The 22646-nt window shown below is 50.0% G+C and overlaps 11 protein-coding genes across 11 annotated transcripts; 5 read left to right on the forward strand and 6 right to left on the reverse strand.

Moving 5' to 3' along the window:
* Positions 1–139: 139 nt before the first annotated feature.
* Positions 140–1428, forward strand: M430DRAFT_33537 (hypothetical protein). Its single transcript, XM_024866387.1, has one exon. The coding sequence runs from the start codon at positions 391–393 to the stop codon at positions 1150–1152; it is 762 nt and encodes a 253-aa protein (XP_024722873.1). The 5' UTR covers positions 140–390; the 3' UTR covers positions 1153–1428.
* On the reverse strand, positions 1308–2206 carry M430DRAFT_210032 (hypothetical protein). Its single transcript, XM_024864416.1, has 2 exons — positions 2148–2206; positions 1308–2089 (listed from the first exon to the last, which is right to left on the reverse strand). Exon 2 carries the CDS (start codon positions 2084–2086, stop codon positions 1463–1465), a length of 624 nt encoding a protein of 207 aa, XP_024722874.1. The 5' UTR covers positions 2087–2089; positions 2148–2206; the 3' UTR covers positions 1308–1462.
* On the forward strand, positions 2168–3986 carry M430DRAFT_64538 (hypothetical protein; the record flags this gene model as incomplete). Its single annotated transcript, XM_024869114.1, has 2 exons — positions 2168–2196; positions 2721–3986. 2 exons carry the CDS (start codon positions 2168–2170, stop codon positions 3745–3747), a joined length of 1056 nt encoding a protein of 351 aa, XP_024722875.1. The 3' UTR covers positions 3748–3986.
* Positions 3987–4484: 498 nt separating this feature from the next.
* Positions 4485–6650, reverse strand: M430DRAFT_135135 (hypothetical protein). The gene is made up of 3 exons (XM_024862394.1): positions 6488–6650; positions 6319–6346; positions 4485–6255 (listed from the first exon to the last, which is right to left on the reverse strand). Exons 1-3 carry the CDS (start codon positions 6530–6532, stop codon positions 4775–4777), a joined length of 1554 nt encoding a protein of 517 aa, XP_024722876.1. The 5' UTR covers positions 6533–6650; the 3' UTR covers positions 4485–4774.
* A 241-nt stretch (positions 6651–6891) lies between these two features.
* M430DRAFT_56713 (glycoside hydrolase family 16 protein) lies at positions 6892–8298 on the reverse strand (the record flags this gene model as incomplete). The annotated part of the gene is made up of 2 exons (XM_024868628.1): positions 6892–7389; positions 7483–8298. 2 exons carry the CDS (start codon positions 8296–8298, stop codon positions 7255–7257), a joined length of 951 nt encoding a protein of 316 aa, XP_024722877.1. The 3' UTR covers positions 6892–7254.
* Positions 8299–10007: 1709 nt separating this feature from the next.
* M430DRAFT_96678 (glycosyltransferase family 34 protein) lies at positions 10008–11502 on the reverse strand (the record flags this gene model as incomplete). The annotated part of the gene is made up of 3 exons (XM_024869978.1): positions 10008–10671; positions 10726–11014; positions 11061–11502. 3 exons carry the CDS (start codon positions 11500–11502, stop codon positions 10008–10010), a joined length of 1395 nt encoding a protein of 464 aa, XP_024722878.1.
* A 2623-nt stretch (positions 11503–14125) lies between these two features.
* On the forward strand, positions 14126–17218 carry M430DRAFT_91476 (hypothetical protein; the record flags this gene model as incomplete). Its single annotated transcript, XM_024869666.1, has 1 exon — positions 14126–17218. A coding segment is annotated over one exon (3093 nt), but the record flags the coding sequence as incomplete, so codon positions are not given.
* A 475-nt stretch (positions 17219–17693) lies between these two features.
* Positions 17694–18910, forward strand: M430DRAFT_64544 (hypothetical protein). The gene is made up of 2 exons (XM_024869115.1): positions 17694–17979; positions 18033–18910. Exons 1-2 carry the CDS (start codon positions 17879–17881, stop codon positions 18655–18657), a joined length of 726 nt encoding a protein of 241 aa, XP_024722880.1. The 5' UTR covers positions 17694–17878; the 3' UTR covers positions 18658–18910.
* Positions 18911–19172: 262 nt separating this feature from the next.
* M430DRAFT_97765 (hypothetical protein) lies at positions 19173–19817 on the reverse strand (the record flags this gene model as incomplete). The annotated part of the gene is made up of 1 exon (XM_024870065.1): positions 19173–19817. One exon carries the CDS (start codon positions 19815–19817, stop codon positions 19173–19175), a length of 645 nt encoding a protein of 214 aa, XP_024722881.1.
* A 289-nt stretch (positions 19818–20106) lies between these two features.
* M430DRAFT_16782 (hypothetical protein) lies at positions 20107–21521 on the forward strand (the record flags this gene model as incomplete). The annotated part of the gene is made up of 7 exons (XM_024863518.1): positions 20107–20540; positions 20672–20709; positions 20845–20923; positions 21045–21108; positions 21225–21323; positions 21421–21458; positions 21506–21521. The coding sequence occupies 7 exons, from the start codon at positions 20107–20109 to the stop codon at positions 21519–21521; spliced, it is 768 nt and encodes a 255-aa protein (XP_024722882.1).
* A 341-nt stretch (positions 21522–21862) lies between these two features.
* Positions 21863–22186, reverse strand: M430DRAFT_16783 (hypothetical protein; the record flags this gene model as incomplete). Its single annotated transcript, XM_024863519.1, has 1 exon — positions 21863–22186. The coding sequence occupies one exon, from the start codon at positions 22184–22186 to the stop codon at positions 21863–21865; it is 324 nt and encodes a 107-aa protein (XP_024722883.1).
* Positions 22187–22646: the final 460 nt, after the last annotated feature.

Here is a 22646-nt window from a genome sequence, read left to right on the forward strand (position 1 = left end):
TTAACGGAGAAGGAAATAAGCCGAGCCTGCTACTTGCAGTATCAGAACTGTCGAAACAACCACTTGGCTTTCTCTCAAGCTGCAAGCATAGCATAGAGAGCCTCACTGGCACTTGCAAGGGGCTCAACTGTTGATTGGCGGCGGAGTTAAAAGGGGGGCGATGGTGTTTTGGCTCCGCTCTCGGCTAACAACGTCATGTTACGCTCGAAGGCCGAGCAATCGAAATTTATACTGGACCTGAAGACAAGAGGCGAACACTTCCTCCCTTATATATCCTACTCATATATACCTCCAAGAACACAATCTCTACGGTGCGGATCCTGCTCTTCGACCACTCTCTGCGAGCTCAATCATCGTAGCCGGGTTCTCCGCTAGGCCTACCTCTCCAGTATGCGCTCCTCCATCTCATCCCGGAGTCAACAGCTCTACCGCGCCTGCAGACCCTCTTGCACCGCTCGAAGTCTCCTCCCCAGCGCCTCCAAAGCCACGTCCTCCTTTGCTCCAACCTTCCAGACCACCCCTTCTCCAAGATGGACATCTCCCAGCTCACCATCACCATCACGATCACCATCGCGGACCTACTCTTCCTCCGCTCCTAACCCCGCCCCCGCGCCTCCTCAAACACACTACGAATTCTTCCCCAAGACGCTCTCCGCCGGGCCACCTCCCTCGGGCACCTTCCGCATCGACGTGCGGAAGCTGCGCCAGGAGTTCCTCCAGCTGCAGGCCGTGGCGCACCCCGACCGACACCCGGCAGAGTTGAAGACGCGGGCCGAGGCAACGTCGGCGCGCATCAACGAGGCGTACAAGACGCTGCAGGATCCGCTGCTGCGGGCGCAGTACCTGCTGCGGCTGCGCGGCGTCGACGTGGCCGAGGACGAGACGGCCAAGGTCGACGATCCGGAGCTGTTGATGGAGGTGCTGGACACGCGAGAGGAGATCGAGAATGCGCAGGAGGAGGAGGAATTGGTGGAGTTGAAGAGGGTCAACGAGGAGAGGATTGCAGCAAGTGAGGAGGTGCTGGAGAAGGCGTTTAAGGAGGATGATATTGAGACGGCGCGGAGAGAGGCGGTTAAGCTGAGGTATTGGGTTAATATCAAGGAGAGCTTGGATAGTTGGGAGAAGGGGAAGCCGGTTGTTCTTGTTCATTAGGGTGTTGGATAGACGGCGATGTGTATAATATGCATGGTTCACGGTGTTGAGGTTCAAACGATTCTGGGCCGTTGGGAAGCTAGACTATGGTCATATTTTCGCAACTTATTCTATACCCGTATAGATATTACTCGATGTAAGAGCCTCTTTTAGACGGAAGAGAAATAACAACTCTAGAAAATCGACGCGCCCTGGGGTATTCTCTTCTGCAAACCGAACTCCTAACCCCCCTCATAGCCATGATCCAAGTTCATATCACCGAAGTCTATGGATTCGGATTGTCATATGCCGCATTCTCTAGTTCCGTAGGTCAACGATTGTGAGCCATGGCATTCGCACCTATGGATGGATGATTAGATGTCATGTTGGCTGAAGGAGTCGTCATTAGGTTATTGGGCATCTCCTCTCCGAGAACTTCTGCTGCAGAAGCATATGGACTTTTGCAAGTCTCGTCCGAAGCCGAGGGTAATGGATAAGTAGCCGCCGCCCCTGACGCCTCCCCAGCTATCACGCAGCCCTCGTTGGTAGTGAATAGTTTCGACTTCTTGTACAGCTTATTCGAGATCTTATGCGGGATCGCATTCCTCCTCAACATTCTCGAGATCGTTGCTTGGCACAGCCGCACCCCATACTCGTCGAAGAGACAATCACGGATGGCACTCTGATCCAGTCCCGGTCTTCGCGCAAGAAGGCCCTTGATGGATTCTGCCATCTTATCGCGGTCCGCTAGTGGCTTCCGCCCGGGTTTCTTTCGGTCGTCGACGCCGGTCCGCTGGTGCTTCTCTATGCGTCTGCGGATGTAGCATACAGATTGGTAGGTGCAGTTGAATCTGGCTGCTATGGCATGCAGATCCGGAGGCTGGCCTGATTTCTGGGCGTTGGTTATTGCCAGTTCGATCGCCGCTACGACCTCTTTCTCGAGAGTCTTTGCCATGTCCTAATAACCATCGTTAGGAGACCAACTGTGTCGATCCTGTTGTGAACTTGTGACTTACCTACTCGACCAGCGACAAATATGTCGGTCAAGGGCCACGAGGCTGAAGGGTTAAAAGGTGATTGAGAATGCGCCGGGGTCTTGGAAGACAGGGCCCGAGACAGGGGTCGGAAGCCCCAATGACGATGGATCGATAAATCGCATTTGTAGATATCTTGTTTAGCCTCAAAGAGACTTTAAGAACACAACGCAGCCATCCCCTGTACCAGACATTTGATCAAAAGCTACCATATCATTCTATCATCAACCGCACAATGGCAGTCGAGGCCTCATAAACCTCGTCTATCTTATTCCCGCGAGCCTTCGGGCTTCGCACGCTCCTCAGTTCGCCTCAGCGTTTGGGATCCGGGCATATGGCTTCCCCTTTCCAAGGACTTGCTCGTGCGGCAAACAGATCGAGCTCTTTGCACATGAGTGTCGTTAAGGAGGGTGGTAGGACAGTCGTTTTACCCTGTTTCCGTCGACAATTTGCAGTCGCCTCCCGCAAAACCTTGATCGCCTCTTATCAACAAACCTCCTCCTTTCAGCCCTCGAATCGACGGGCCTTTCACACCTCACCAACTTCATATTCAAGCCCCAAATTTAGCTATGGCATTGCGGCCTCCTTTACTGCAAAGGACCGCCGCTATAACCCCGACAAGAATATCTTCAACTTCAACCCCTACAACCACATCCGCGCGCGGCGGAAAGACAAGAGGACCCGGCCCGATAGCGGACAGGATGCTTTCTTTGTGAGCCGAGTTGGAGAGAGCAATGATGTTGCCTTTGGAGTCGCAGATGGTGTTGGGGGCTGGATGGATTCCGGCGTGGATCCCGCGGATTTCTCCCACGGCTTCTGCGATTACATGGCCCATGCCGCCTACACATACCAGCCAGCGGGCAAGACCCCTCCATACACTGCACGCAGCTTAATGCAGCGTGGCTACGACGATATATGCGAAGATAAGACGGTCCGCGCAGGTGGAAGCACAGCCTGCGTTGCCATTGCCAAGGGGGATGGAACGCTGGATGTTGCAAATCTGGGAGATTCGGGCTTTGTGCAGCTGAGGTTGAACGCCATACACTATCACTCGGAGCCGCAAACCCACGCTTTCAACACCCCCTATCAGCTAGCAATAGTCCCGCGCAAGGTGCGGGCTCAAGCCGCTGCATTTGGAGGATACCAGATCTGCGACTTCCCCAAAGATGCGAACGTTACAGAGCATTCATTACGGCACGGCGACGTCCTTGTTTTCGCCAGCGACGGCGTCTGGGACAATCTCTCCAGCCAGGATATCCTCCGCATCGTATCCCGGATGATGGTCGGGGCTCGAGCCTGGGAGCACACGGCCGACGGGATCCAGGTCTCCAACAACCTCCAGCACTTCACGCACTTCACCGACGCCGAGGATGGCAAGAATAGCTCCGAGGACATCCCTAGCCTGCAGAGCTTCCTCGCCGTCGGCATCACGAGCGAGGCGAAAGCGGCGAGCGTCAACACCAAGGTCGACGGCCCGTTCGCGCGGGAAGTGCAGAAGCACTATCCCTTTGAGTACTGGCGGGGCGGCAAGGTCGACGATATCTGCGTCGTGGTCGCTATCGTCGTAGAGGAAGGGAAGTAAGTGAGCGTGGGCCTATAGATTTTCGTATAAGTACACTATCTAGGCGTTGTATCTATGTGTGTATGTATGTATGTATATGGCTGCATTTTCATAGTCCAGCCGGCTTTCAATTTCCTGATTTGTATATGATGATGGTCCGTTCGTCTATGCTATCCATCATAAGGCATATGATATATGAGTAATGGAAGAAGAGAAGAGAGAAGAGAAGAGAAGAGAATGCGAATCAAAAATCAAAAATCAAAATATCTACCTTACCTTGCCTGGGATATGTGAGAGCTCTCTCCATCAAGATATCGAATCTAACCTAACTCATCCCCTCCCCCCCTTTTCCCCCAAAAAGAATCTAACCTCTCTACATCTGCACAGGATACAATACAATACAATACAATACAATACAATACAATACAATACAATACAGTACGTCTTTATGTATTTATTTTCTCACCATGAATTTCCCTACGTTATTCGGTTCTCGAATCGGTATCTGAGTGTCTGCTACCTATGCATTCATGTTTATACAGTACCCAAGGTAGGTAGCTACCTAGCTGCCTACCCAATATCAAGAACTCTTATACCATACCTACCTACCTAGCAGCCCCCCCCATTTTTTCTCCTCCTCCTTCCTTATCCAGACATTAGAAGATGGGTTTCAAAACAAATCAAATCAGTCAATTGATCAATCAATCAGTTAACAAGATAAATTACATATACATATATATATATATATATATACACGTCTCGTACTAGTTGATTCGTTTTTTCGACTGCTATTGTGAATCTGTAAAATATGAATAGGCCAATTGTCGAGCCTAGATCCTAAACCCCAGCCCATTCCCTTGGCAATACCTAAGCATGCCATTCCGTGTGATCATACATACAATCGAGTTGTTTTTTGTACTTTCGCTACATGATAAGAGAGACTTAGATGGGTAGAGGGAATCATCACCTGGATGATGTTATTTATTATCATGAGAGAGAGAGAGCATCTTGTTCTCTGAGACCTTGGGTAGGTAGGTACGAAACATGTTCAGAGCCCTTGCGCATCATTTCTTCCCCATAACTTCACCGTGCGATCGTAGCCACCACTTACGATCCACTTGCCGTCCCGGGTGTTATCGACACTATGGACATTTCCCGTGTGTCCGCTTAGGGACTGGATCAGGGACCAGTCATCCGCCGAGAAGATATTGATGTTTTTGTCAAAACCACTCGAGATGAAGAACGTTCCTGATTTCTTGGGTAACCACTCGCCCTTCTCGTTTACTTGGGGCTCGACGCCCTGGGCTGGATCATCCATTCCTTTGTACCATCGCAGATCAGAGACTACACTCTTGTGAGCACCAATTCCACCGGCCCCTGAAACCTTCCGGATATCCCAGCACTTGATCCAGCCATCTCCCGATCCGGAGAGGACACGGTGACCGTCGACGCCCCAGTCTAATGCATAGATGGGCCGGATGTGGCCTTCGAGGATCATGACTGTTCGTCCCGTTCGAAGGTCCCAGATTCGACCGATGCTGTCCATTCCTGCGCTGGCTAAGAGTGATCCATCTGTGTTGAAGCTGAGAGCAAAGACGCCTCGAGAGTGCCCTTCTTGGAGTAATAATTCGGTGGTGGTATTGACGTCCCATAACCTCCACGTAGTATCCTCGGATGCCGATGCGAGATATTTGCCTGAAGGATGGAACTCGACCCGGCAGACCCGCTGATTATGACCAGACAATGTCGAAAGAGGTGTATCTTGGTTGAGAGACCAGAGATGAACATTTCCCTCCGCACCACCGGATGCTAGGTTAACAGAATCAGACGATACCGTCGTGCCTGGTAGAGTAGCTTCCGGAAACCACGAAATACCACCTATCCGGTCTGTGTGTCCACGCAGAGTCCTCTTCTTCTCCAAATTCGGGACATCCAGCAGATTGATACCACCTGCCCAGTTGCCAGCAGCAATGATCTCCCCGTTCGGCGAGAATCGCGTCATGCTGATAGGTCTCTCACCCGCCGTCTGACTTCCTTGCAGCTCAAACCCTTGCAAACGTTCCTTAATGCCCTTCCTGAATTTGACGTGCGTCCTCAACGGAATCGTAGCCTCGATCTTCTGACTTGCGACTCTCCGCTTCGCCTTCGGCAACGAATACCGCGCAATATCCCTCCTAGCCTCAACTAACTCTGGAATACCCTTCGTATAGAATTCCTCTTCCTGTTCCTGCTCGTTCTCCTCTGCCTCGTCCATCATCCGCGTGTCCCCTTCCTCATCTTGCACCGCATCGATCTCCGCTTGGATCGAAAGCAGCTCCCGTAAACGATCCCTGCGATCGCCTGGCCCTTCTCCAAACAGAGTAACGGGCTCCCCCATCTCTCGCAGCCGGGCGCGGACTCGTCCATCGTCGGTCGGTACTGCGATAGCAGCCGCTCGTCTCTTCCTCTCGAATTGCGAAAGGATGGCGGAAGCGCGCTCGGGGGCAATGCCCGCCGTCGCTGAGGGCATATCATAATCGCGATCGAGGGCTGAGGCTCAAACGTTAGGGCGCCGCGATCGTTGACAGACGGAAGCTTAGAAGGTTTACTTACGGACATTTGCCAAATCGATTCCTCTGTCCTGAAAGTTATACCAGATCCATCAGCTGCTAGATTCCTATTCGCCATTCCCCAGATTCATATCCCGCCGTCCCTCTGGATCCATATGAATACTGTGTATGAACTTGGGGAACGTGTGCTGGTGGTGGGGAATCAGGCTTACCTCGGGCTCTGCCTCCTCCACGTACGCTTGCCGTGAGGGATGCATAGTTCTGTTGGTGTTTGGATATTTAGTTGCGGGTCGTGGATTAGGTGAAACTGATGCTAAGCTAAAAGAGACGACAGATTCTCAAAGATAGAAACGTAGAGTTCACATAGAATATCTGGAGAAGATAAAAAGTTCAATTCATATCGAAGGTCAGCCTTGCCGGTTCGAACCCAATAAACGCTAGTCATATTATGGTTAGCGAATCCCCAGAAGAAGAGGAATCAGGCAGAATCCATATGCAACAATGTTTACAATCTGATACAAGGGTACAAGACATTCTTCAACTTTATTAGGTAGTTTAGAGTTTGTGAATTCGTCTCTGTATACAATTTGATTCTATAAGAGAGTCCGTTTTCGAGGCCCCATTGCATTCATCACAAGTCATGATGTTTTGACGGCTGAATCGTCATTACCTGGACCCAAGTCTTCATCCTCGTACAATATCAGTTCGGGAATATCGTGAATACATATTCATTGAAATCCAGACTGTATGTATGCACACTCGATAGAATGTACCGCCATGATCCACAGGTTCTCATCCTCACGCGCTATGTTCGTTCCACCCCGAACTCCAGTTTCGTAAGTAATCAGCAAAGGTATATCGCATCGCAAACTCCGACCCCCTAACCTCAATATTTTCAAAGAAACCAAGCCCTAATTGCTTTTCTCGGGCGCCTCTATCATGAATACAATGGGAATAGGACCATCATCGCCTTCGTCGTCTATTCCTGATACACTTTCACCGAGTTGATCAACCAGTAGGCGCCCGTGAACGCTGCTGGGTTTTGAGCAACATAGGCATTGCAGGTGGGAGCCTTGGAAGCGCAAGGGCTGCTGGACCAGACATTTCCTGCCCACTTCAGTTTCGATCAGTCAGCATAGTTTCCACAATCAGGTGTTTAAGAGAAGAAGTTTTCTTTGTTGGGGGGGGGGAAGGGAGTTAAACTTACTTGTCCACAGAAGGTGATGTCAAAGACGATGGCATGTTGGCCAAAATGGGAGTCGATGTCGCAACCACTTCCACTGAAGCTAGCCATTGGCATTCCCCAACGGGTTGGATCTGGGTGACCGGCTGTGATGTCTGCGGGGATCGAGTATCGGGGGAAGAAGTAGACCTTGATCGCTGAGGATGTCCACTCCATGGCATATATTCCGCCACCTATAGCATTAAAACCAGTGCCGAAGGCCTCCGTATTTGCGGTTGAGAAACTACATCCGTCATTTCCGTTCCCGGTGTTGCAGTTTGTATTCGAGAGGTTCGAAGTGGGCAGTGAACCGGTGCTCCCGAGGGTACAGCCGGGGGATGTGTGGAGGGTGATGGAGTCTGTTGCCTGCATGTTCACGCCTTCAATGATGTCGATCTCGCCCGAACTTGGCCAATTGGGCCCGAAAGTCCAAAAAGCTCCCCATACGCCACATATACCGTTTGGCATGTGTGCAATGTCGGCAATGAATAAACCCTTGGTGTATGCCTTGTTAGATGCGAGTCGAACGGAATCGCGGCCGCCAGTCGGATTCCTTGTTTTATGGTCGACTCCGAGATAGACCGCACCGCTCGAATAGCCAGCCAGACTGCTATCGTTTGCAGTGACAGCTCCTACATATTTGACAAAACCAGCGGTTGGATCTCCGCCGGTGTAGAAATTGAATGAGTCAAAGAAGTTGTCAGTATCGTAGATGTCCTCAATAACATAAGTAGCGCTTGTGATGCCAGCAGCACAAAAAAGAGATGCACCAAAGCGTAGAAGGAGTCGTGAGGTACGCATGATGTTGATACTTAACGTTGTTGTTGGATGAGTTGGTATGGTATGTGGTAGAGATCGAAATTTTAGGGAACTTGAGTCGAGATTGAAGATAATTCGAGTCTGTGGTGGGAAGATATAGAATGTCTTGTGCAGTGAATTGATTGTTCGAGTCAAGGACAAAGGAAGTACAAGAATAAATAAGAATAAGAATGAATAGACGTTAACAATCAATACCCTTGTTATTGTGGCGAACAAAAGAAAGTGATCGAGGGTGACAGTGCCTTGTGAATAATAACAGGCGAAGAAGAAGAAAGAGTTTAAGTAGATACAAAGATTCTTTGATCATCTGAATCCAAAGATCCAGAATGTATATCTGGCGCTGACTATCGCGCCTATAGGTAGCCCAGCCTCCATCAGTGACACCTGCACCACTTGGATATCCCTGGAGCTTCAGGCATAAGCTTTTTATATTCAAACCATCAAGAGCGTGGACAAATAACCATGCCGCACAGCCAGATCATGGCTTCGTCTATCTGGACAACACTCGTTGAACATCCTGGAGCCTTGAGGAGGGTGAGGGCAGCCATCGTTGGGGAGCTCTGACGGAAGTCAGAAACGAATGGATGCAGTTCGCGGACAACGAGAAACTCCAAAGTTAGGCTGAGATTCCCGTCAGGGATCTAGCAAGTCTGACCCTCACGACAGGAGACAAAGGCGCAACCACTTGGGCGTCCATGTTACTTCTATCCTTGTGTTCCGTGCTGGACTGGGTGTTTGGAGTTGGATGCTCCAGCAAGTGCCGGACGACGAGGACCAATGGTATCGAACAGTGCGGATATTACATAATACACATCAATCTGAAGTAGAGGTACCTGATAAGCGAGGAACCCCTGAAGATCCGGGAGGCTGCTCCGTAAATACTCTCTACCTTACCTAGGTATTCAACGACTGTGCCCTTGAAACATCCACATGCCTACCTATGACTTACCTACATAGGTCGAAACGACAAACGACAAAAAAAGTCCCTAAGTAGGCCCCCCAATAAGCTACAAAGCATAGCGTGTTAGTACGAGGGTAAAAGAAATCATAACGAAGGATACAAGGTGTTAGGGACTTTTGAGAAGCTCTCAACTTCTTGGGAAGATACTGTTGCTAGACTAAAAACGCGTGAATCGCGCTGTATAATACAGCTCCACTGCAATCGATATTGCCCCCTGTCTCATCTTATATAGATGGCTCGGCTAGGTTGCATCATTTAAGGTTATATGATCCGGTCTGTCTCCTTCAGATAAGGTACCTCCCTGGCAGTGCACTTGGTGTTTCATATATAGAGGTAGGGCTTATGAAGGCATCATTCTATTAATTCATCCAAGCATTAGGGTTAAGGATACTGTTACTTCAGCACTTCAGATAATAAGTCATGGTACAGTCTAAGTTTGCGGGAAAATCATAAATTTTGACATTCTTCGTCAACATGGTACACGTTTTCCCTCTCAAGACTCCCAAGTATGCAATGTAACATGCAGCAATGCCGAAAGGCACATACCCGTCCGAAGAAATAACAGCCTGTCCATCTATGCCATGGTCCCTCGGACGCATAACCCAGATTATACCTACACCGCCGAATATGGGAACCAGAGAACAGAAGTGGGTATGCCAGATACAACGCATCGCCAAAGTCCAGAGGACCGAAAACAGATAAGCGCCAAGAGAAATTGGGTAAAAGTCCTTCAAAGCCTGACCTTCTTTCCCGTGATTTTGAACCAGACAACCGCGACCAGATCCTCCTTGAACCGTTCCCACCATGTCCGGTTGAGATAGTTACTCAACTCGCGGTAGTTGTACATCTCGCCCCAGCAATCGCGGCCCCACTCACAGCCAGCCATATTAACCACAAAATCCCGGTCCTTCTCATTGTAGTGGATGCGGGAGTCGTTGCCATTGTCAGAGCAGGCTCCGGGGGGGAAGCTGTTGATTTTCCGCTGAGGGATGAACGCCGTGTGTGGCCGAATCCATGGCTGGTTGATATAGAGAAATTCAAGAGCATCTTGTTCTTTGTGTTCCCATTCCATGTGCTTTTGTTCGTACCCTACCGGGTCCCACCATACGTCCAGAAGTCTGTCTGTCCAAGCGCTCCGCTTTACGAAAAATGAACCAAGGTTGAAGCCCGAGCAGTCTTGTGGAACGATGAGATTGATGGATTCCGTTTTGCCGTCACCAACCGGGCTGAGGGATTCGGCATCCAGATGGTCTGAAGGAAAGGGGTGGGTTATGTTGAGAGGGTTGTACTCGTTGATATCGCGGTAGGTATTTCCGGCAAGATTGTTGAAGATGTGGGTTTGTAAGGAGTATGAAGGCTCCATGATGAAGGTGTTGAGATCCATCCACCAAAACCTATAATCGTTCCTATTAGCTCGTGGGACGTTGCATGGCCGGGGGTCAATTCACCATTCAGCATCTGGGAATTTCCTCATGCAGTTGCGGATGGTGTCAACCTTCTCCCAGCTCTCTCTCCATTCGTGCGCGTATCGTTTCTTCGTACTCATATCCACGATTTCCAGATCGTAGCCCCACCTGTTCACATACTTCCGCTTATTTCGTACACTATCACGCTCTATCGCCCACTCTCGAGGTCCTTTCCACTCCATAACACCTCCCCCTTGATTTGCTGCTAGGATGATTACGTATTTCCGGCCGCCTCCTAGGTGTCTCGACCTGCGCCAGTAGTAATGTAAAGCTATTCTATATCAGCAATGCCCAGAGGCCGTAAAAGGAATCCTTACGCGTCATGTAGAAGAGAATGATCATTAAAAAAAGGGCCAAGACAATGACAACGCGAAGTTTCATCTTGCGACCGACACGTCTTATAAGACTTTTTATGCGTGCCAGCTTGCTCCCATCTCTGGGCGACCACCTCCCACGTCCTAGCTTCTCCTTCTCGGCATAGCTCTTTTCGGACCCCAGATTGAAGCGCGGTAGGTTGCTCGATATCTTTCGGTAATGGCGATTGAAGAAGCCGCTGTTCTGGGTGGAGAACGAGGGGTATCCATTGAGGCCTTCGCTTTTCGCTTTCGCAGATTCCCAGGTCACCGAATTGCTGTTGCCATTTCCCCGGTAGCTCGTTTGGGGCGTCAATGAACCACTACCGCTCCCATAGGGACTGCTCAGACCGGGACTCGCCCAGCCGCCTCCCGGCCTTGGGGATGGGCTGCGCGACAACGACATCTGAGGCGTCCCTGGGATCGGAGACAAGGCCTCTCCGGTACCTCGCGAAGGAGATGTGCCCTTGGTGCGCGACGCTCCGTGCAGGTCCAATGGCTGCGGTGCAATCGAAGAGGAGCTCCGCCGTCGGTGGTGCGAGAAAGAACCGGCGAGAGAGGAAGAAGGGGAAGAAGAAGAAGAGATAGATCTAGGGTTTAAGGACGCCAGGTCGAAAACGAATTGACCAGATGGTTCGTGACCGTCTGGTGGATTGTGGATAACCGCAAGAAGGGCCCTCGGGGGGGAGCGTAACGAGTGTCTGTCTACTACCTCTTGGCTCGTATTTGAACGCGATCTATTGTATCCCGCGTATCCCCGCACTCAGGATTGCTCGCAGGAGAGATCGGGTGTCAGCGGTCGTGCAGTCGTATTCGCAGAAGTGAAGAGGCCAGCCAGCACCCGTGGTGGTGTTGGTGGTGAAAGGGCCAGATTATTCGGCTTGGCGTTCTGCGCCTCGTATTATTTAACGAGATAAGACGCAACGCGGGTGCTCAAGGCTTAATGCCACTAGTGGACTGTCAGGCTGAGCGCGACACAAGAGGAAGAGAGAGAGAAAGATGTCGAAGAAGATGTCAGGAATTATGGGAGGAGTGAGATGGGGGAACGACGGGAAGAGGTAAAGGTGAAGGGTTAATTTGCTCGCAAAGTGGAAAGCCGCTGGTTGGGTTGGCTGGCTATTGGCATTTTTCCTCTTAAATTTCCCAGATCATTTCGGGAGTCTAGCTGAAGTCTAGCTTATCAGGGCCACGAACAACGGGACAACTATAGGATCTCTAGATTCTACCACTATGGCCGTAGTATCATGTGCAGTGTGGGATTCTGTGTCTACAAAGATAATAATAGTAAACCTTCATGAATTGGCTTGCACGTTACGGGCCCTACTCGAGTAAGGTACGGTGCTAAGACGTGAGGTAGACTCAGGTATTATAGGTACCTAGGAAGTGCTGCTCCAAGATTAGGATGCGATCATCGTAGGTCAAAGAGAGAAGCTTCAGAGGACATCTGGCACCTTCTGCGGCTTCAGAAATCCGTGTCCATTGTACATAAGGTACACAGGAAGCGTATCAGGTTGATGTAAAGATTCGTATAGATTACCTAGGTGGCAAGGTGTAACTTGTAGCGTGTGTGAGATAGACTCTAAATAACAACAGGGCGATACACAATAGTACATGATAGTACATTACCGCGTCAGGGGCGGGACCCGGGCAACTGGGGGGTGCTTATGTAATCACCAGAGGCACCGCATTTGCACCAAATACACATGCTGATTATGTCAGCAGGCCCTCCCTTACCTCCTGAGGCTAGACTGCGTGCGCTATGCCATGATAGGAACTGCCAGGCGGTGAGAAGGCGGCAATACTATTTACTCTGCATATCAGACCCAGACCCCACGATCCCTGCCCACGGCGAAGAACAAGAGGGCAGAGTCCAGCTTCACTCAACTCACTCTGCATCTTCTTATTTATGTTAGCATTAAGCCCCCTCCGCCATTTGCAGAGAGACTCAATCACCCACCAATCACCGCAATATTCCGGTCTCCTCATCTCAGTCAACCGGCGCAGGACGGATTGATTGGCCCAGCCCTCTTCGAAGCGCTCGCCAATCCCATGCCGCCATTCCCCTCATGTCGGCGCGTATTGCGACCTCTCTCCAACGAACGGCAGCTTCAACACGCTGTAATGGAGCTCCAATGGCTCCATCTGCGACTGTTGTCGAATAGAAGAAGAGTTCTGTCTATTCTGGTACATGCGAACTTCCACCGTGATCTCGGGTTAGGCCCCAGGTCACGACCTGGCTCTTCTATGGTAATGGGCCCTTCGGCCTCGACTCTCGGTTTCATTCAGTCTTCTTTTCCTACAATACTCTCACTCTTTTCGTAATCGTCGTCGCAGGTTTTCTGGATCTGCTTCACTGTCGTTATCTTTTGCGTCCTGTTTCTGTCGTTGTGATCTTTACTATTGTGGCTTTCACAATAGCTATTGTTACAATCCTACCTATTGTTCCGGACCACAGCCTCGAGTGCCTTTCAACATCTTTCCTTTGTTGACTCAAACACATTATGATTATGCTACTTTGTTATATGTAGCTCTCGAATCCTCGAGATTCCTTCTTTCATTCATCAGCAACGAGCAACGACTCAACAAACTCGAAGAATCACATCCAACTCATCGACCCAAACATATTCACTGATCCGCACTCATACTTAATACAACGCATCTCAACGCACTTTCAAAGACTACAACCCATCACCAGATACAACTAGCAACTGCGATCGCGGCTGTACCCTGCTACAAATCCGAACGTCTCTTTCATCACCATCTTCAATATGTCTACAGCAACGTCTAAGGCTGTAAAAGCACGTCCTCAGAGTACATCTTCAACAGAGAGAGCAAGCAATCCCTTCGACGCTCTTTCCGATGTGAATGAGTCTGATACAGAATGGTGGGATGACGACGAGAACACTTCATCCGGCCCCTCAAAAACTGCAAGGCCTCAGGAAATTCCTAGAACCGGAGTTGTGCTCAAGCCTGTAAAGCGCGCGGGCACGCGCAAGGCAGACAAGAGATACTCGGTGCAGAAACCGACTCGGGACAAATCCAAAAGACGGCAGAAGAAGCAGAATGCGAAAGCTGGCATCAAACTAATAACGAACTTCTCCAAGTACCCGGGTACCACAGTAGTGCCCCAACCTGTACAATTTCCACCGTCGAAACCCATGCCGCAAATGGGATGTTTCGTCGATCTGGCTGCCCTTCAGGCCCTAGATGGCAAGTCGACGCAATCATCAGGGGGGTTTTGGAAGTCAAGGAAAGCTAAGGAATCGGCGCCGGCTGCCAACCCCAAGGCTTTCACTCCAACATCGGCTCCAGGAGCTGTGGATGAAACAGCACTTTCGGCAAGAATAAAACCCAAGGGCCTTGTACCTTCTCCACTAAACTTGGGTGACGATCTGTCACCAAGTGACCGCCCCATAGTCATAGGTATATCTATTCCATCAGCTAGACTAGCGGAGCATACTTTGAGCCCCCAAACAGCATCATCGGATACTTCCAAGATTCTTCAAAGTTATGTACAGCGCACCCCCCCAGGTCACAGCCCAGAAACTCCCACCATCATTATCACATCCGCTCCAGAAGGTCCTATCTGGTCCCCACTAGATGATAATAGCCGGTCTCTTAAGGAATACCCGAGGCCTGCGTCGAGTATATATTCCCAGTCGTCACACAATGCCATTGGCATATCCACTCCAAAAGGTGCGCCACCCGTACCCCAGATGCCAGTCTCTGTTCTCGAAAGCGAGAGGCAAAGAATGGCTGCCCAGAGAAGCTACTTCTCACCCGACTCAGACGATGTTACAACTTGGGGAGATGAAGATACAGAATATAATGGTCCCTCAAAATCTCGCATAGTTTCGACATGCACTGTATTCGAAGAGGACGAAAGTCCCGTGCTCGAGAGAACAGGGCGTGCTCGCTCGATATCAGCCGCCTCTAAAGACAACAAGCATGCGAGTATCAGTACAGTTGCAACGCGTCACCGTTCAAAAGGTTGGTGGACCTACATAGGTACCCCATTCATGACACGGTCAAATACAGTAGCAACACGTGGGGTCTTCGAGGATCGGCAACCATCCGCTCTCCCCAGTTTAGCTACTGCATTTACAAAAGCAACAGAAACAGGAGGGGAACAGAAATCATGGGAGAAGCAAGTCTCGCCCCTGACTCCCGCAACATCTACTACCATCAACTCAGAGCCATGGTGGGATGCATCAGCAAAGGAGGATCAGTCAAAACATCCCAGGCCAGCGGAGCTGGCCCCAGTTCTCTGTGGCACGAGACACGAGGCTCAACCTTCTAATGGGACTAGACCATTTGTTCTTTCAGATACTACCGGGCTCGAACGCACCACAACGTCGATGCCGGAAGCAGAGGATATCGAACATCAGCTAGACCATAGCATGTCTGGAACTGCGCCGGCTATCGACACTTCTGGATTTCGAGGAGATGACCGGGAAGTGCCTGGTTTGTCCAATAGATCTAATACCTCAGCATACCAGAGCAACAATCCGTTTGTGCAACCCCGTTTGGGCGAGCTCAGTGATGAGCCCGTGAATGCTCAGTCTGCTACCCGGCAGGAGGTCCAACCTGCCCGGGAAGCCCACGCCCCTCTTGAACGGTCACCACCGCCACCTCCGTATTCACCGTCTCCGGCACGTCCTCGATGCCGGGCCATTCTTCCTCCTCAGGATATTCAGAGCCGAGAAAATAATCAAACCCTTCAATACCCTGCCTCTCCTGGACCTGTGTCTCCCGGACTACAGCAGGCGATGTCGTCCGGGGGCGGCATCCCGATGTCCAACGTGCCTGTACCTCCTGCAGCTCGAAGGCCAATCAATCTGAATTCAGGATATCCTGGATTACCGTCAAAGAGCTTTACCCCTGAGGTCTTGCAGCAGCCTTCGAAAAAGGCTCAGAAGGCAGAAGCGAAGCGCCAGCGCTATGAGAAGGAAGACACGATAGCGCGCAAAGCTGGGGGTTTGTGGCGAGGTCGCGGCTGTATCTCCAACAGGGGATGTTATGGCCGAAGCGGTGCAGAAGGTCGCAGGAAACGACGCATATACTGTGGTCTTATTGCCGGGTTCCTCTCGATGATGATAGTGGTGGTTGTTCTCGCTACAACTCTCCATCGAAAGTCGAACACCGTTATTGGACCATCCCAGTGGCTTAACCTTACTGGATTTCCGCCAATATACACCGGTCTTTCGACAGTAGCAGCCCCTATCAATACACAGGCCAATACTGGCTGTGTATTCCCGGCAACCCAATGGAGCTGTGATTTGCCCAAGGAACAACAAGCATCTGTCGCGCCAAACCAACCAAACCAGCCAAACTTCCTTCTACAGATACAGTGGGATAATAGCAGCTCAGCGAATGCTACTTTTGCGAACGTCACGGGAAATCCAAATTTAGTGACTCGAAGCTTTGTGGGAAACCCTGTAACTGCAGGGCAGTTCATTAGAGACTTGCTTCTCAGGGCTCGACAGATAGTTACATTTGTCCCCAATCCAGCCCCACCATCTTTTGCGGAGGAAGCTTTTTTGGGTGCAACAACAGATGGTATTGTCTCCGCCAATAAGGCTGGAGAGCCTACACCCTTCTACATATCATTCCTGCCCACAACGACTTCCGTGGGAAAGCGAGATCTTGGATCGCGCCAGAATATCGACAACTCCACCAGTCCTTTCCCAAACATCACGGCATTTATACCGGCTCCCAGTTTGAACCCTGATGGAACCGCTGCACCTGCAAATCTTCTACCATTGCCTTCTCAACAGCCGATCAGACTGTACGATCGGGGGCTTCCATCAGAGCATTATGGTTTCTATACATATTTTGACCGCTCTATCTTCTTGAAATCTATTACTGCGCTCAACGAGACAAACTCTGGTAATGGGGAAGTTCCAGATGACGAGAATGGTGGGGCCACCGAATCCGAGGCAGCGTTTAGATGTACTTGGTCTCAGACTCGATTTCTGGTTCAGATGTGGACTCGAGCGAATGCAACAACCCGTCTCCTTAATGGGACCTCCAGCACATCTTCGCCCGGTAAAGACTTCAGGCAACCTGGATCGTTTCCATATCCGATTACGATTACAATTGATCGTCACGGAGGCGATCCAGCGTTGAAGATGTTGTATTGCTATAGCATGAACGATCGAGAGGGCATCATATCAACGAGCGCGCACATCAACACAGAGAATCGAGGCTTTGGGGGAACAGTAGTCAATCCAGCTCCAAGCATATTCACAAACACTTCGGACCCGTCTCTTGGAGGCTTTGATGGTGGAACAGGAGGCTGTAGCTGCCAGTGGACGAACTTCCAGAGCGTGGGACCATGAGAGGCGACTTCTTGTATCCATCTGCATTGCGCGGAGTCTTGCATTACAAGGAATACATTGACTAGAATAGGAAAAAGAACTAATTGAATAAATATTATCCACAGACCTGTAAAAGAAAAAGAAACTGCCACGTGAAGGGTGAAGAGGGGAAGTCTTCTTGTTAAATATTGCTGTACACTACAGCCCTGTCCCTGCCTAGCGCGCGGTTCTAGCCGCCAGGACTACAAAGTACAGTACAACGACCGACCGACGTGGAACTACAACCTTCATTTCTCAGCCTTTCTCGGGCCACTGCATTGATTTGCACAGGCAGGGGCTCAACATCTCTTCACTCGCTGCCTCTGTCATTCTTAGAGTGTAGAGAACATTGGTATCAACAACAGAAGCCTCTAAGTCATCTACGATCTCCCCCCGCCTCAACACCAAAACAGTGCCAGCGACATGCCTTCTGTAGCACAAGGAACGGTTTCGCCTCTCTGTGGACGAAAGAGGAGACGAGAAGATGGACCAAATAATATCGAAATGCAAATGAAGCTCTCTAGGTAAGTTGAGCCTCCTACCTTGTTAGATCGGGCATCCAGAACTGACCATCCAGTCCGCACCTTCAACGTGCTTCCATTCCCGAGCCGGCTCCTATTTTCAATACTGAATTCAGCAATACCCTACCTAATGAACGAAAGCAACTGATACCCCGATCCCGCCGCCACGACCAGAAACGACAGCGCGTCGAGCCACATGCTGTTGAGAACGATCTCTACTTTACGCAAGAAAGATACCCGCATAACGCCATAGATCGAGCTGGAGAAGATAGGAAGCCCAAGATCGATCTCAGCCCATGCCATATCTGCCGTCGCAAACCGACCGTCAAGTCTGAGCTAGATGCCTTTGCGGACTGCGAAGGTTGTGCGAGACGGACATGCTACATCTGTATCAGGGAGTGTCCAGGCTGGGGTGCAGACAATCATGGAGTAATGGAGGGCGATTACAATTCTCTGGATTTCTCATTCAATGGAGCGGGGCAGGATGTGGAGTTTAGTGGAAGGGCGGACAGAATGGACACAGTGTATGACATTGATGATGGGTTCAGTGCGAAGACAGCCTGGAAGGAAGGAAGGACTACGGGGCACAGGCGCATGGTTTGCAGTCGATGCTGTGTAGAGAAAGGAACGGAAGGAGAGGTTTGTTGTTTGGGATGCTTGAGGGCTGGGGATGCTGGTTGAGAGGCTACAATGTTTGGGGCAGAAGTTGAAACAGCTCAAGAGGCTGGACAAACAGCAATTTGTGCGCAAGACATTGGAGCAGGTTCTAGATTAAGAACTCTCCTAGTGTCTTCCTTTACTGATACGAGGAGTGAGAGACTGAGGAGGAAGACGCATGCAAGGCCTATTTTCACACCATCCAAAGATACCCGGACGCGTTGTTGAAAACCGTGAGATAGAGATTAATGACAAAAGACTTTTTGTTACTCCATGGCTCAGTTTGTGCAAGATCTTTGATATCCCAATTGACAAGTAAAATTGGGACAAAATAAGAGCTTGTCTTTAACAATGTTCGTACCTCGACTCCATTCTATGCGTAGGTCAAATATAGTACATTGGTTGTGTCCTCCATATTGTATACATCTCACAAGCAAGATCAGCCAAGAGCGACCTTGCATAACCACCACAGGCTATCCTGGCTATCATCAATGCCATCCTATGGCCCATTTCCAAACCTAAAGATTCACACGTCCCCCTCACCCCTCAATATCCTCCAAATTATTAACCTTCAACTCTGAAATCCTCAGGATCGTAAACTTATGCTTGCTCCTCACGGTCTTGGTCCTCCGATTCCTCTGCTTCTTCTTCTCCTTGATGCGCATGGGCTCTGCCTCGGTCCCCATGACTCTCGCGCGGCACTCGAATATCCTCTCGTCCAGGTAGGGCGCCCCTTTTAAGGTGTAGTCTCGCGATCCCAGGCTCGATGCTCGGTTCAGTCGGAGAATGTCCCCGGGGACAACGCCCGGCATGCGGAAGGGGAGCCGGATGATGTCCCCCTGGGTGACGAGGTAGGGCCGGCCATGGATATGGGCGCTTATGTAGTGGGAGGGTTGAGCTGCGAGGAGGGGGAGCTGCTCCTTGACAGACGGGGAGAATGATGCTGGCGTAGGAGGTGGAGGGGGCGGGGAGGGGATCGAGGAGGTAGCTGCTGGTCTCGAAGACGCTGCTGGGGATTTTGGAGTAGCTACTTCGGAGGCTTTGAATCCATCCGTTGGTGGTTCGACATGTTGGGCGGTGGTGTTGAAGAATCGAGCGCGGTTCGGGAGGAGGAAAGGAGGCGGGAGCGCCGAGGTTGGTATTCTTGTGTCCAAGATGGACTTCCTGATCGTCCTACTGAACATTGTGAGGCGTGAGGCTGTCTTTCCTCGGGCCAATGCTCAACTCCTAATGCTCAAAGCCCAAGATATTTCCTCGAGGTTAACATTTCTTGGATGACTAAGCGCACGCCAAACCCAGAAATGGCTAGCTCCACAACTTTGGAAAATATTCGTTATCGATTATCACAAACCTCTTCTGGGCATTCCCTATTCTACTCGACCCCTCGCACTTTTATAGCCCATCATGGTGAGTTATCCGCTCGCAATTTTATCTACACTGAGAACTAATGCTTTGTAGCCTCAAAATGAGTATATGGACCGGTGGCGCAAGCTACACGGTCGGCGCCTCGATCACGAAGAGAGGGCCCGAAAGAGAGCAGCACGAGAGGGCCACAAGGCGTCAGAAGATGCACAGAAGCTGACTGGATTGCGGGCGAAATTATACCAGAAGAAGAGGCATCATGAGAAGATCCAGATGAAGAAGCAAATCAAGGCCCACGAAGAGCGCAATGTCAAGTCGTCCGCCCCCAACGAGCCTTCCAGCACTCCTCTGCCGCAATATCTTCTTGATCGGTCAAATCCTACAAATGCGAAAGCTCTGTCAAGTGCGATCAAGAACAAGCGCGCCGAGAAGGCGGCCAAATTCTCTGTTCCTCTACCGAAAGTTAGGGGAATTGCAGAGGAAGAAATGTTCAAGGTCGTGAAGACGGGCAAGAAAACTGCGAAGAAGGGCTGGAAGAGAATGATGTATGTGTACACCCTATTTCACTGCGAGGTTTGGACCAGGTTTGAAGTTGAGGGGCATGGCTTTTCTTCGGGGTGTTGCCCAAAGACCATGAACGAACCTGCAGCTCAGAAATGCTGACTGTGTTTTCTAGTACAAAACCTACATTCGTCGGACCAGACTTTACCAGAAGTACGTATATTTGGCCCAAAGAGTTTCAGTTTCGAGGCAGCTCTGTGAACTGCAAGACAAGTCTCTCCTGCTATCCATAGAGCTTGCTACCCTCAAACATGGTCAGTCTAGAACTTGTTGTACTAACTTCCATAGGACCTGTCAAATACGAGCGTTTCATCCGTCCCATGGGTCTGCGTTACAAGAAGGCCAATGTCACTCACCCGGAATTAGGGTACGTATTTCTGACATAACTCCTTTGCCTTTACTGTTGAAGCTTGCTTCAAGATTCGAGGAACCTGTGTCCAGGCTTCGGCTCTATTCGAGGAATACATGCTAATTTTACGGGTGGATAGTGTTACCGTGCAGCTTCCAATTATCAGCGTTAAGAAAAACCCCCAGAATCCAATGTACACTCAGGTAAGTCGAATAAATTTTTATGTAGAATTTGTGGATGCCAACTCCAACGTGGAATCCACATTATCTCTCCAAAAATTTTCGTGATCAAAAGCAAGGACCTTGCTAACTTCCACTAGTTGGGCGTTTTGACCAAGGGCACAATCATCGAGGTCAACGTCTCTGAGTTGGGTTTGGTGACAGCTGGAGGCAAGGTTGTCTGGGGTAGATGGGCGCAGGTTAGTAGCTATAGATCCCTCAAGCTGAGAAAGGGCATTCCCTTGCTCTGCTCCCTTCGGATTCGGAAATCGTGTACTGACCTCATTCGCCAACCAGATCACAAACAACTGTGAGAACGATGGATGTGTAAATGCGTAAGTTAAGGTCAATCTTCCTCAAGGCAAAATGCTAACTATCGTAGTGTTTTGCTCGTTTGAGTAGCCACCTCATTTGATATTGCAATCTTGCACCGCATGGAGTTTTAGGCGCATACCAAAAGCTGGGAAGGTAGAGATAACTACTTGACATGGGGCATAGAAAGGGAGGCTGATGTATTCTCATAGTGGTCTATAGAATCAGACCTGAGTAGGAAATGAGAATTCCAGAACCCTTCTTGTTTATAATTGTCTTTCTTTTGCCCTAATGTAGTTTCGTCCAGAGAAACGTCTTCTTGCCTCTATCATTCTAGGACTGCATCATCCGTTAATAGGGGTTCATTTTCATACATTGTCATTGCCATGTAGCACTTCGAACGTATCATCTGCCAACTGATTTCCCTTCACCCTTCCACCCTCCCCCCAACATCCTCCAATCCCTCCTCCACCTCAGAAGCGCCAGCCATCTTCAATTTCCTCACCGTCTCATTCAACTCCCTCATCGCCATCTTCACCTGGATCAGCTTATCAGCGGTCCTCGCCGCCTTCCAATTACAATCCTTACACATCCTCTGCAATTTCACAGAGTGCAGCGGATGCGCAAACATATCAGGGCAGGCGATCGGCCAGGACCCGTCGTCGAAAGCCCGCTGGTGATCACAGGCCCTGATCTCGGTGCCCCAGCCGTCGTGTCCACAGCTGTAGATGATGCGTTTGTGATAGCACATGATTGATAGATTAATTGATGAAAATTGATCTGGAGGGCTTGTTGGGAGAGAGTTAGTTGTTGCTGGTTTAGAGGAGGGATGGCTGATATAAGATTCATAAAGAAGACGGTTTGATTGTTTTCTTTCTGCTCTTTGTTCGTTTTAGAGACTTTTTTTCTTTTTTTTCTTTTTCTGGAATTGTTCATTGTTCGTTGTTCGTTGTCAGTCAGTCATGATCTATCTATCTAGGTATCTATCTATTCTTTGTTAATGCAGGTTCAGGATACACAATATCATACCGATTTTCTCCTCATACCTCTTTGTTCACAGAATGAATGAATGATGCACACTAACCTGTTTCTTTGTCCGATGATGCCTCTCAAATTCTGAATTTCATCAATGATGATTCACATTTTCTTTTGGGAAGCATGTTTTGTTTAGGTTTCTAGAAAGATCGCGGTCCTTTTTTTTCTGGTCTGTG

Source organism: Amorphotheca resinae, assembly GCF_003019875.1.
Source record: "Amorphotheca resinae ATCC 22711 unplaced genomic scaffold M430scaffold_3, whole genome shotgun sequence".
In the NCBI taxonomy this organism is placed as follows: domain Eukaryota; kingdom Fungi; phylum Ascomycota; class Leotiomycetes; order Helotiales; family Amorphothecaceae; genus Amorphotheca; species Amorphotheca resinae.

Excerpts from the sequence above, each read along its gene's own strand:
- M430DRAFT_33537 (XM_024866387.1), top strand. The coding sequence starts at position 391 with ATGCGCTCCTCCATCTCATCCCGGAGTCAACAGCTCTACCGCGCCTGC.
- M430DRAFT_210032 (XM_024864416.1), bottom strand. The coding sequence starts at position 2,086 with ATGGCAAAGACTCTCGAGAAAGAGGTCGTAGCGGCGATCGAACTGGCA.
- M430DRAFT_135135 (XM_024862394.1), bottom strand. The coding sequence starts at position 6,532 with ATGCATCCCTCACGGCAAGCGTACGTGGAGGAGGCAGAGCCCGAG. Across the intron at positions 6,347-6,487 it reads TGGAGGAGGCAGAGCCCGAG|GACAGAGGAATCGATTTGGC; the intron begins GTAAGCCTGATT and ends TATAACTTTCAG. Across the intron at positions 6,256-6,318 it reads AATCGATTTGGCAAATGTCC|CCCTCGATCGCGATTATGAT; the intron begins GTAAGTAAACCT and ends TTTGAGCCTCAG.
- M430DRAFT_64544 (XM_024869115.1), top strand. The coding sequence starts at position 17,879 with ATGCCTTCTGTAGCACAAGGAACGGTTTCGCCTCTCTGTGGACGAAAG. Across the intron at positions 17,980-18,032 it reads ATGCAAATGAAGCTCTCTAG|TCCGCACCTTCAACGTGCTT; the intron begins GTAAGTTGAGCC and ends CTGACCATCCAG.